Source organism: Cyprinus carpio, chromosome B23, assembly GCF_018340385.1.
Source record: "Cyprinus carpio isolate SPL01 chromosome B23, ASM1834038v1, whole genome shotgun sequence".
In the NCBI taxonomy this organism is placed as follows: domain Eukaryota; kingdom Metazoa; phylum Chordata; class Actinopteri; order Cypriniformes; family Cyprinidae; genus Cyprinus; species Cyprinus carpio.
Window position 1 is genome coordinate 12,480,625 of NC_056619.1, and position 13,605 is coordinate 12,494,229.

The following is a 13,605-nucleotide window of genomic DNA, read 5'->3' on the forward strand; positions in this document are numbered from 1 at the left end:
GCCATGTAAAGTATGCTACTGTTATATGATGATGATGACTGCTACCTGTAATGGAGTCATGCCGAGCTCCTGTCCACTCCTTCCCTGGGCGATTTTAGACAGGTCATTTACCAGCCTCTCAAAAATATTGGCAGCGTTGAGATCACAGTCATAGTTCACATAAATGTCCACCACACATTGTGCATCTGTGAGAAGAGCAGCAGACTCAGTCACCATTCGGTTTGATATTTAAGCCAATTGCATCTGAGATTTTTGTTTGTGTGCCCATATTGTGTGCAAGTGTACACTGAGGAGCGCCAACCTGCACATATTCGAGTAAGAGTCTGAATGACCATCCACTTGTGCTCGAAGGAGCTGGATGACGTCTCCAGGATTGTTAGAAAGATCTCCCTGAAGAACACCTAAAAGAAAACAGACAAAAAAGAAGAAATGGAAATTAAGAAGAAAAAAAAAAGTAGTTTAAAAATCATGTAGGAACAATTTATATTCACCTGTAAAACTAATTTAATACATTCAAGCACAAGATTTGAAGATTACGAGAAAAATATTTAGTCAAGTGCGTACAAACACCTGATCTGAACATCTGATTTTTTTTTTTTTTACCTCGATCTGCATCTTAAGGTGCACTTTGAAGTGGGAGAGCAGGGTAAGGAAGATGGCAAGAGACAGTTCAAATACTTCAGGCACAGAGGAGACCCCGTTTTTGGAGAGCGCCACACACAGGTACTGTTTGATGGCGTTCACAAACATCTCATGGGTTCGGAAAACAGGTCCAGCTCCCTGCAGCACTGACAGCAACAGCTGCAGGGAAACCACCTTAGAGCGCAACTCATGGGACCTGAAAGTGAAAAATGACAGCAGCATGAAACTGAACACATTTCCAAATAATGGCAAATTAATTCCAAATCATTCTACAGTGAGTGTCCATTGTGGAACTAGAGCCCTCAGATCTCCTCCAGCAACATGTCAGTTTTTATGATCATACTACTGACACGATTCATCATTTACTGGTCTTTCACATGAAATAAGTTAAAAAATATTTGCTTGACTGATCTGTTATCTAATATTTCATTTACTGCAAATAAAAGTCCTCTCCAGGTTCTTACTTTGGGTCGGGTGGTCCATCAGCCAGGGGCTTCATGGAAAGCTTGCAGAGGGAGCGGAACACGAGGAAGGCGTCTTTCTGCAGGATGTGAGAAAAACGAGCAGCTGTCTGACTGCCCTGAATGCTTTCTGCATCCTGTTCAGAAAATAAACAAAATACCAGTCAGACCACAAGTAAAAAGGTATAGTGTAATATTTTTTTTTTTTTTATATTTTTGATTTTATAAACAAAATTATTATGTAATAATAATATGTTCTATTATGTTTTTAATGTTCTTCTATTATGCAGATTTGCTGCTCAAAAAAAAAATCTATATATTTTTTGTAACGATATTAAAAACTGATTAATAATTTCCTGAAAATCATGCTACTTTTTCAGTATTTTTTTATCAATAAAAAGTTCAAAAGAACAGCATTTAATGTCTTTACTGTCACTTTTGCTACATTGAATCACTTCACTTAGATGACTAAGAGTATTGCTTTAAAGAAAAATTACTGACCCCATTTTTGAATGGTCATGCATGTCTTATTAAACAAATGAAAAACAAATTAAATTGTATTCACTTGCCCTCCATCAGAAAAATTTAGAAACACACCAGAATGTCTGTGGAGGACTCTAAGCCACGATCGTCCACCATTCCGTTCATCTGCTGTGTGTCGACTCGAACGACAGGGAGCGGCACTTTGGTTTCTGAGTCAGAATGTTGATCTAAGCCTGTGGTAGAAACAGATGCAGGAGTGACTACTATGTCACAGGTTCACATAAAGCTACAGTCAACTATTTCCAGTGTGACACACCTCCTTCCACAGAGCTATCTCCCAGTCCACTGTCTGGCTCAGTCTCTTCCTGAACCTCAGCGCCTGCTTCTGTCTCAGGCTGCGGCTGGGCCTCCTCTCCCTCAACACCTCCTGCCGGTGATGAAGTCGTCTGGTCTGACTCCTGAATCTCTTCATCTTTAAAAACAGTCAAATTAAATAAAATAAAGTGCATCAAAACTGCTTTCTGAAAGATAACAGAAAATTGCCAGAACCTTATAATTTGGAGTCATTTCTCATATATTCCGACACCAGTGATTCCCCGTACCTGGATGTGCAATTTCCTTTATGCTCGGTTTATCTGTGGCAAACTCCTCCTCTGACTTGGACTCTTCTGGCTGGCCATTGATGGAGGATGAGTCTTGGGGGGTGGAAGGAGTGGAGGAGGCCCCAGGGGGGCTGAGAGAAGGGGATGGGGGTCCATTCTGTTCTGAGCAGGCTCGTCCGAGCCGTGGCGATCCAGACCCCCGACCAAGAGTTGGGGAAGGGTTTTGGGCCACAGGTGAAGGGTTACTGGATACTGGAGAAGGATTGCGCAGCTGCAGACGTTGTCTTTCCTTCTCTGCTTCCTGAGCTTCCAGAGCCTACAAGAGAGTCATTAGAAATTCAAACCTAGTTTCCCAGTTTTAGTCTAATTTTCCCAAACTATAATGGCGCCTATAGTTCCACTAGGGTGACACCTCACATCTAAACAGAGTTGTTACTAACCGCCTGGTTCTCCATGCGGGTGAAGATGACATTGAGCATCTGTGTGAGAGTGGCCTTGGCCGTGGTCTGGTTGATCAGGTTGCGGCTGGCCAGGTAGATGTTGTAGCAGGTGCGGACAGTGAGGAGAATCGTTCCCTCGTGGATCTCTATGTGTGGTGATGTCACAGCAGTCAGCAGAGCCTACAGAGTAACACAATGCATTATGAAATCACAGATTATGGCAATTTATGCATTGACAAGTTTATGGCTTGAAGCATTCTGCAGGTAAATGATGACATTGATGAAAACGAGATCTTTTAATGTGCAGCCCTCTCAGATAATCATGTGATCTTATGTGTACACATCTTGGTGATAAAACTGCCCAACCTCTATGTGCAGACTAGTACTCTCTACTGCTTCCTCTCCATTTATAGAGAACAGAATATTAGAAAATCTTTCACACTGCATGCTTATCTAAAATGATAAGAGTTAGGCTTGGATCAAAGAAAAGACTTTGTACTTTAATGTTCAGCTTATGTTGCAAACTTATATGACCGTTTAGATGCCTGTTAACTAAATTTCACCCATAATGTCTTGCATGACTCAAGTTTGTTGACGTAGGTGCTGAATACAGAAGAAGCTTTGATTACTTTGGCATGAGCTTCACTCCAGTGACCAGGTGAACTCAAGGCCATAGCCAGAGTTTGCAAATTAGTGAGGTTAAGAATTGTGCTATAATAACCACTACAAATACAACTCATTATATACACTAAACACTTTAAAAGAGACAGAGATGTAGATGTTTGTGAAAAATGTTTTCTGTTTTGGAGGGATGCACACTGTTAAATTGTACCCTGTTTATTGCATCAAATGCAAGGGGTGGATAATTTTATCAGTTGTTTATTAATCATGCAACAATACATATTACTGTTATAGTTTTCATTAACAATCATTGCTATATACATAACTTTGTCTAGTGCTCTTATGAATGTTTTAGCATGATTTGTGAAAATGTAACTACTATACTGAATGACATAGCAGACTTCTTCATGGCTAGTGTTTGTGTAGGCTATTTCATTTCATTCCGTAACCTGCTTGTTCTACAGATCTGTGTACTAATTTTAAATGCTACTGTCTTTGACAGCATTGATAACGTTTCTGAAAGATAATATTATATTTTTGCGTTTCCCTTACCGAAGGTGCTATCCTGTCAGCAATAACCTGTCCATGATTTTTTTTTTTTATTACTGTCAGTTTATGTGCCGATACAGTGTTGCCAGATATTGCTATAAAAACCAAAAAATAACTAAAAATAAACCAAAATTATTTCAAATCTTTGCAAATAAGATAAGAAAGATATCGCTGACCCTAAACTGCAACATCCCACTTTATCAACTTCTAAAGTGCCAAATTAAGTGGAAAGGAAAAGTCCAAAAACACTTATAATAGTTGGATCTGACAACACAGAGGCGTGTCCATATGAGGAGTTTTAAACAGCAAATTAGTCATTCAGAGAACAAATTTTATTTTTGAACATAAAAAATTTCCAGAGGTCTGGACCTCGGTGACCTCATAGCTGGCTACGGGCCTGGGTGAACTTATTGCAAAGTCAAACCTATATGTGTTATGAATGATGAAACTATGAATTGATACCATGTTGCAACTTTTCTACTCAAAATTTTTAGATTAATAAAAAAACCAACAAAAATTTTAATTTTAATTAGAGTTAGAGTTGACTTTGTTTTAATTGTTATTTTTATTTCTATATTAAATATATTGTACTGTTTTTGAAATAAGTCTCTGATGCTCACCAAGGCTGCATTTATTTAACCAGAAACACAGTAAAAACAGTAATACTGTTAAATATTACTACAATTTAATTAACAGTTTTTGATTTTAATCTATTCTACAAACAATTTATTCTTGTAATGGCAAAGCTGAATAGAGGTCAACAGATTGAATGGCCTGATGATTTTTAGGATTTTTTTATTAATCGGCATCGGCCACTTTATTGGCAGGCACATCTGCGGGAAGCTAAGCATTGTTGCTGAAGGTTGGAGAATCCCTCTCCCTCTGAGGCTGCTGCTGCGTCCCAATTCGCATACTATCTGTACTAAATAATATTCAAAAATAATAGTATAATAGTACTAATAATAGTACTGCTGGTGCGTCCCAATTCGGATTTTATTTGTATTATGTGGTATACTGGAGTTTGTCAGCAAACGTAAACAAATGCATACTTCAGAAAGGTTTTGAGCCATGTATTATTACTATGAATTGGGCTACTACTACTATGATTATCTTGTACCCTGCAATAATCATTTACTCAAACTCACTTTTATGAAATGAATGGGCAAAAAAAAAAAAAGAAGATAGTCGGCCCCAAAAAAATGTGGTTTTATATATGAGATATGCTGCTGTGATTTTTTATAAATATTGGCATTGGCCAGTGAAAAACCCATATCGGTCGACCTCTAAAGCTGAATTGCTCAAGAAACATTATTATTAATGTGGTGAAAACCATTATCTTGCTTAATATTATTTTTGTGGATTTTTTTTTTTGATGAACAAAAAAAACAGCATTTATTTAAAATAGAATTTACTGTAATATTATAAACAGTGTTGGGGGTAACGCATTACAAGTAAGTTACATAATCAGATAACTTTTTCTAAGTAACTAGTAAAGTAACGCATTTTTAATTTAGAAGGAAATATCTGAGTTACATTTTCGGTAACAGATTACTTTCCATAAAAAGTAACCAAGTAACGTAATTATTTACTTTTTTTAGGGAGTAACACAATATTGTAATGCATTACTTTTAAAAGTAACTTTCCCCAACACCAATTATAAATGCATATAAAGTAACATTTGTTACATTATAATGTAACATAAATGCCTTTAAAGCATCATGTGCTAATATCCTTGCTAAATAATAATATTAAAAAATTAAAAATTCTGAACGGTAGTGTATGTATGTAATATACTGTAATACACTTATTTGCATTACATCAGCCATCAATTATGAATTTCAAATCAAGAAGTGCCTGTCTGAAAAAAAATGAACTGGTATGATGGAGAGTTGTTATACCTTAATGATCTGTAGCTGTACCCCCTCATCAGTCTGGGGTCCCTGGAAGCAGTTACAGATGGTCTCCACCAGCCGGTCAATCAGCCGTTTTCCTGGAGCTCCGCTGTCAGGGGCGTTCCCTGTGATGTGCCCATACGCAATGAGTTTCTGTGATGAATAAAAGAAAAGTCAGAGAGAAAATTTATGAGTGGAATGATTAAATGAATGAAAATATAAAAACTATTGAACTGCTATTTACACAAGAAGAATGAACTAGATTGAATTTTTCAAGTAATGAAATCCAGCATACATGATCACTGTCTGAACAAACAGAAAAAGATCCAGCTGTTCATACAGTGTAGACAATATCTGAAATATCTACATCATTTGCTGTAGTAATAATGGGACGTTTGCCAGAGATGTCCTTCTGCAATGACTGAGAACAGCGTGAGACAACATACGCAATGGAGGTATTACAGTGTAACACACATTAATTCATACAGTATGTTTAAATTTTCATTCAATATTCATAATTATCAGGTTTTTATAAGCTTCATGATCTTAGGGAGTTCACAATCAGTTTTCCCGTGCAGACCATAAACAAATATATTTGAGTCACACATGTAAAAAAAACTCCTTTTTAAAAGAATTAAAAACTAAACTGAAAAACAGGTGTTTTAAATGCATTAATGTTGAGTATGATGAAGCACTGCAGTAGAGTGAAGTGAATGAGAACTCTGCGTACCTGTAAGCAGTCGAGAGACGTACTGACAATACGTGGAGACTTGGACTGACATGCCAGCTCGAAAGGCAGGACGTACTTGTCAGCCTCAATGTAATTGGCTCTGGGAGGAACAACAGTGCCATCCCTGGCACACACAAAATTCACAGCACAGATCAGTAAGCAGGAATAACCATGCAGCATTGAAATACACTTCATTCAATGAATATTACACAGCAACAAACATCCAGAACATCTTCATGTCAGTAGCCCTTAAGCATTATGGGTTTTTAAGCACAGATCAGTAACCAGTATCTGAAATTATTACATAACCATAATGGTTCAGAATGAAGAGGATTAAGCTCCAGAGAGCCTTTTCATAAAAACACAATAATAATTATTTTAAAGGGGACATTGGATGCAAAATTCACTTTTACATGGTGTTCACATTTAAATGAGTCTTAGCAGTGTGTGGACAAAACCCCCCTACAATGATAAAAATTTAAATGATTCTTAATAGAGTTTTTAATGGTGTCAATTCATACTGCTCAGGCCGCTTAAATACTGCACCATATTAGCATATTTGTTGTACGGCATGTTTTCCGTGCTCAAGCAGCTGTAGCGTCAACAATGTCTTGTAAGCAATGCAGGTGTTTTGTAGTTAGATGTAAAAGTGAACATAAGTCTTCATTTTCTCCCAACATCCGAGCCACTGAGGAATGGATGCAGTGGATTAGTTTTGTTTTTGATGGTAACGCACCATCGAATACACAAAAAATGGCAGAGAGGGGTGGGGTGAGCAGTAGCTCATTAGCATTTAAATGGACATGCATCTAAACGGGTCGGGAGCTAAAGGTAAAAAGAGTGTTTTTTATATGATCATTGTGGAATTTTAATCAAAGTATTTCGTTGACATTGCATGAATGCCCTAAAGAATCATACCAACTTTTGGAAAATGTGCATCCGATGTCCCCTTCGATGAATGTTAATTCAATGTAGATCACAGGAGACATTTGCATGGATGGTGCATGTTGGTAAATGAGATGTAAACTTACTTCTGCTTTTCCAGTTCATGCTTGATTTCATCTAAAAAAAGAGAGAGAGAGAGAGAGAGACAAATTAACACATCAACTCATGTCTATTTGTCACATCTCTCCTAAAGTGGAGTGAGTGTGAATTCAGAAAACTATTACAACAGTGTCTTGGTATTTACATTTACATTAGGGTATTAGAGTATTAGGCTGTCTGGACTCTAGGTTTTTAAGGTATTCAGATTATTCATTCATTCGGACATCAACGTGAACCTACAGCGCAGCAGCAGGAATATGTACCCTAAAGGAGGATTTATGATTTATTGTTGGGTGTAGGACGTAGACTTTAGACTTCGCAGGGTGTGTTGTTTTTGTTTTATTTTTATTTATGGTTGTTTGTGTAGGTGTGCGTTAAGCTAGTCTAACCACTAGTCCGCAGTGTCCACAGGAATGTTGCTGTTGTAATCCACAGTACCATGACAAAAGCCGAACAAGAAGCGGCTCGTTGGAGAAGCATTATAGCCGTGACGGCGGCAAATAAATATCAAATCATTAAATCATTATTTAAAACTACAAAAAGGGTTCAAATAATTAAAATGTTGTTGTTTTGAGTTTTTTAAGTTTTTTGGAGTGGTTTTATGGTTGATTTTTAATTTTGTTTGTGACGTAGGATTTGTGATGTATTTTGCTATGTAGTATAATAAATGATAAGACACTTGTTCTTCCTTTGCTTTATTTTATATAAGAAGGTGTAACATTAATATATATTAAAGTGCACATAAACACATACAAAACTCAAGTACATACAGAGGGAGGGGTTCTAGCAGACCAATCACAGCGCTTGCTGTCCGCGTAGAATAGACACGCTGTAAGATTTTTGGAGAGGTGCACGTCAGGCTACGCCGTACTACACATAACCTATGGCGTAGCTACGGCTTAATACTGCCAAAGCAAAAATGCACACACTATCCCTTATAAAAAAACACTGACTACTCCAGTAATGGTTGTGCTTATCTACAATTTCCATTAAAGTTAGTAATGAGACTATTTGTAGGTGAATGGTTTGTCAAAAATGCATACATTATTTGATTTGAATTGACTTTGTTTACGTGATGTGTGTATGTTTGTTGCATTTATTATGTATATATAAATACACACACATACTGTATATATTTTGAAAATATTTACATTTATATATTTATATTATTAAATTTTTATTATATATGAACATAAAATTTTTCTTAAGTATATACATGCGTTTGTATTTATATATACATAACAAATATACACAGTACCCACTCAAATATTATGTAAACAAAAACTTTTATTTTGGATGCGATTAATCGTTTGACGCACTAGTGTCTATAGAGTGGTATGCACCTTTATAGCTGAAGTGCTCAAAGTAAACTTAAATTAAAGCAATAATTCACCCAGAAAGGAACATTCCGTCACCTACTCAATCTCATGCAACCTTACCTGCGCCTGCTGCTGTGAAGCATGTTCACAAGAGTTCTAACAGTTCGGACACTGCTTGAATCAAAGGTAAAAAAACGATATAAATACTGTTCAGTGTCTTGCACAGACTGATCATTTTGTGTCTTTATACATCAATGTATCGTCACGAGCCGCAGGGTTTAATTTGGATTTGTCTGTGCATTTTTTTATCTCTCATAGATTCTGTTACCATTTGCCAATCATTGCAAACTGAGAGACTGCAACGCCTGAAGCTAAAAATCATAATTTGTGTTCTACTGAAGAAACAAAGTCATCTACATCTTGGATGCCCTGGGAGTAAGCAGATAAACATCAAATTTTCATTTTTGGGTGAACTATCTCTTTAACAGGAACTGGACCTTTCAAGCTTCAAAAAGGATCATAAAATTATCCTAAGTGTCCATCTGACTTGCACTGCATAAAAGTTAGAAATATTGAATATGTGACTGTGTGTATAAAAGCCAATGATTCCTGAAACAGTTTGTGAATTCTGATCAACACCAAGGACTGCAGATAAATACTATACTTTACTATACACAAATGCACCTGTGGATTGAGAATAAAAATGAAAACATCCCATTTCATCTGTTCACAGCAGGCAATTTTAATTCTGACAGTCACTGTCTTGAATAAACTCTATAAAGAATCCTTTAAATACACCACCACTACAAATCTTAAACTCACTTGTCAACATCACTAATTCACCAAGTTGATTGTTAAATAGCTGATAAACTATCCCAGCCCATCTTAAATCCAATTTTGAAAATAAATTGTCCTTTATGCTGTGTCTTTTCAATGAATCCGTGGACATGGTTCACTAGACAGGTCTAAATGATTCATTAATGAATCGAGCAGATCTAGTTCTCGAGTTCAGCTCAGTGATTCAGTGATCAATGCAGTTAACAGCTCACTGAAGGGGAAAATTATCAGTGCATAACAGTTTTCTCAATTTCTCACACAAAACTTTTGTATCACTTTCGAATACTTGGAAAACCAAAAGTAATTACATTCTTCAAAAATTACAACCCGTTCTGTCTTTCACAGAAGAAAGGAAGTCACAAAGAAAAAATAAATAAATGATACTTTTACTTTCTGTGAGAACAATTACTATAAAATAAACAAACAAGGCTACTGGGATGAGCAAGTTGCTTAAAGTGTCTGAATATGCCTCTGATATTCAAGAACAATCTACAAATGAATCCTTATTCATTATCAGACAGCCATCTACTGACAAGTAGGTACAGGAAACTAATGTTAAGCAACAACACATTTCATAAGAAGCGCATTTTATGAACTATGTTTTTATCTGGCAACCTGTAATACTCAAAAGTGTTACATGTATCCAGACAGCACAGCAAACTAAGGCATTGCCTAGCAGTGTATCCGGGTGGCCAGTGGACTGTGTAAATAGGTCTGTATGTTAATCAGGCTCTTTCACTCACATGACAGGGTAATGAGGGAGTGTCTGTTTGAATGACGTGCTTCTGAGAGCATTCAAACAAACCCACTAGGAAGTTGCATTACACTAACAGCCAAATGGCTGAACAACACTACAGATAGACTTTCAGGATCAAACTTCAAACATACCAAAAGACAAAACAACAGAAGTTCACAATAAAATGCATGGAGGTTTTTTTGTTCAGACTGAACTATTTTTAGATTGACACTTCAGAACAAAGGTTAGAGTTTGGAAAAGCTCACTAAGAAACTAGATCCTACAGTCTCCACATGTGCTCATTAACATTGTAAATAAGTAATGCAGCGCAGGCGGGACGAGTCAAATGAGTCTAACCTGCATATCCAGCTTACACATAAAAAGAGGGATGGATATTCCGGGAAGTTATTAAATAAAAATGGGAACACAGAGTGAGCAGCTAATGCTAATCACATCACGTCACTAGAAAAATCATCAAATTAAAAGTATAGTTCTTGGAAACTCTGTCATCATTTCCTCACCCCCTTTTTGTGTCCATACAATGGAAGTCAATGATGACCAAAACAATTTGGCTACCAACATTCTTCATCTTTTTGTACAACAGAACAAAATGACATTATTGCAACTATGTTATTGTCTGTCTGTTATTGTAAATTACAACAGAACTTTAATTTCTGGATCAAAGTTTAATAACAGCAGTAAAATAGGCCCGATGCCAGAGACAAAAAGCCTCAAGTCACCATTTAATGCCACTGAAAGACAGATGCCTAATGGTTAGAGAGTTTGACTCCTAACTCTAAGGTTGTGGGTTCGAGTCTCGGGCCGGCAATACCCTTGAGCAAGGCACCGAATCCATAACTGGCTGCCCACTGCTCCGGGTGTGTGTTTACGGTGTGTGTGTGTGTGCACTTTGGATGGGTTAAATGCAGAGCACGAATTCTGAGTATGGGTCACCATACTTGGCTGTATGTCACTTCACTTTGAAAGATGTAATAAAAATAAATGGTGACTGATCAAGCCAACTCTTTGAGTGTGGGCGAATGAAACAATTTTAATTTTAGAGTGAACTGTTCCTTTAAGATGTTACTCACAATACAGATCGATTCTGTTAATCAGTGAGTGATCTTTAATCAACAAGGGAGCAGTAAATCACGAATCTGTCAAAGTCGATTTAACGGTTGATTCCCGCTAACACATGCTAACAGCTCGGGATAACCACAACAGGAGGAGCCGGACACCAAGACTCGTCATTTACTCAGCGGCCAACATCTCAGTCTTAATACTGTAACGTTATATAGCCGAAGGAAAGCATGACAATGTTAACTTAAGGCTAAATGAAACAACGGAGTCTTGACAAACAGTCGCGTGCTGGAATGACGTTAGCTCGCTAACCAGACTTGTACGTTAATTTAGGAAATCAGGGGGTAAAGGAGGACCTCAGTGGTGTGTTTGAGGCCTGACAGGTAATGAATAAAAGAAGCTCACCTAGCGCCACTTGACAAGCCTTGCGCAGCTGGCCGTGTTGGCTCCGCTTCACCTCCTTATCCGCGAGGATTTTCTCCAGCGCTCGAGACAGAAACATGCTCTTGGTGCTCAGGCTTTCTGTCTGCGTTTGCCGTCGTTGGGTTTCCAGCTCTTTCTGTTCTTTCATCTCTCGGTCGACGTGTTAAAGTAGTCCGTCAGGCCGTCATCGCTGGCCCGTTCCCTGCGGTTTGGCAGGGGTGTGAGGGTGCCAGAAGCGGGCCGAGGTTGTCGCTGGTTCGGTTGGACGCTGCTATCTCAACACTGCGTCGCCATGTTGGCCGCACGTCACATCACGTGACCTGCCAGCGCTGATGTGTACATTCCGCGCACGAGCTCGGTCTGGCTGAGGAGGAAATGAATGGGGCATGTGTTTAGTGGACAGTTCGGTCCCAGGTAGAACAAAAAACTATGCTGGCATGCAGTTTTAAGACATTTTAACCAGTGTGATCACCAGTATATATGTTATTTAAGTCATAGTGAAAAAACTTCTCAAATGAAACGTCAATAAATAAATAATTGAAACGAATTATTTTCTATAACTGATTATTATTTAAAAAAAAAGATTATACTTGGTTCTAGTTGTCTATAAATAGTAATTTGAAATCATATAGCTACATACTCAGAAGCCTAATAATCATAACATATTGATCATTATTAATTATGCAGTATAAACATATTTTTTTTCAAAAGATAACATTTAAAAAAGGTTTAAAACAATTAGGCCTACGATTACAATTACAGAACATGAACTAACAATATATAGGCTAAATACACTTTTATTGTTTTACTGCGTTATTTTAGTGTTATGTGTGCTCTGTGTTCAAGCCACAGATGCTGGAGAGGATCATTTAAAATCATTGTGGTCAAAAGTTTACATACACCTTGCAGAATCTGCAAATTGTTACTTATTTGATCAAAATAAGAGGGATCATACAAAATGCATGTTATATTTTTATTTCGTACTGTCCTTTATTTGTGTATGTTATTTTACATTAAAGATGTTTACATGCAGTCAACATGACAAAATTATAGCTGAATTTATATTTTAAAAAATGACCATGTTCAAAGGTTTATATACGCTTGATTCTGTGTTGTTACCTAGATGATCCATTACCTGTTTAGTGATGGCTGTTCATGAGTCCCTTGTTTGTCCTGTACAGTTAAACTGCCCTTCAGAAAAATCCTTTAGTTCCCAAAAATTGGTTGGTTTCCAGCATCTTTTGCACCCTTTCCAGCAGTGACTGTATGATTCTGAGATTCATCTTTTCACACTGATGACAACTGAGGGACTCACACTCAACTATTACAAAAGCTTCAAACAAAGATATTTTATGTGTACTGCATTATTATTAAGTCATCATGCTGCCTTCCTTGTATCAGCTGTTTTTTTTTTAGTACATTTACAATAACAAACAGATATGAATAGCTCAAATAGGTGTGGAATATTTTATTTAGCTATTTGTTTATTTTATTTTGTTAGTGTACAAAAACATTATTTATTAAAATAGTCTTTAACCAGCTTTGTAAAGACAGCTGCTATGTCCGACAAATCACTGACACCACTGGTACAACGGAATAACATTGACATTTACTGTGCTTTTAAATAAATTACAAATATTCATTCATAAACCATGGGCATTTTAGCTTGTGCAAAGATCGATATTAAAATTAGAAAATCAAACTTATTCGTTAGATCAGTTTGATGAAGCTGAAGCAGAAGACTGG

General features: G+C 37.0%; 1 protein-coding gene across 1 annotated transcript in view; it reads right to left on the bottom strand.

Annotated features, from left to right (window-relative positions):
- LOC109078481 (brefeldin A-inhibited guanine nucleotide-exchange protein 2-like) overlaps nucleotides 1-12,219 on the bottom strand; it is a 29,025-nt gene extending 16,806 nt beyond the window's left edge. Inside the window, exons 1-12 of the mRNA XM_042751225.1 lie at nucleotides 11,842-12,219; nucleotides 7,452-7,482; nucleotides 6,421-6,544; nucleotides 5,697-5,843; nucleotides 2,629-2,808; nucleotides 2,189-2,504; nucleotides 1,903-2,058; nucleotides 1,701-1,819; nucleotides 1,107-1,240; nucleotides 604-838; nucleotides 302-401; nucleotides 46-185 (exon numbers count right to left, since the gene is read on the bottom strand). Coding sequence (XP_042607159.1) covers nucleotides 46-185; nucleotides 302-401; nucleotides 604-838; nucleotides 1,107-1,240; nucleotides 1,701-1,819; nucleotides 1,903-2,058; nucleotides 2,189-2,504; nucleotides 2,629-2,808; nucleotides 5,697-5,843; nucleotides 6,421-6,544; nucleotides 7,452-7,482; nucleotides 11,842-12,007 — 1,848 coding nt within the window. The 5' untranslated portion in view covers nucleotides 12,008-12,219. The remainder of the gene's footprint in view (nucleotides 1-45; nucleotides 186-301; nucleotides 402-603; nucleotides 839-1,106; nucleotides 1,241-1,700; nucleotides 1,820-1,902; nucleotides 2,059-2,188; nucleotides 2,505-2,628; nucleotides 2,809-5,696; nucleotides 5,844-6,420; nucleotides 6,545-7,451; nucleotides 7,483-11,841) is intronic.
- Nucleotides 12,220-13,605: the final 1,386 nt, after the last annotated feature.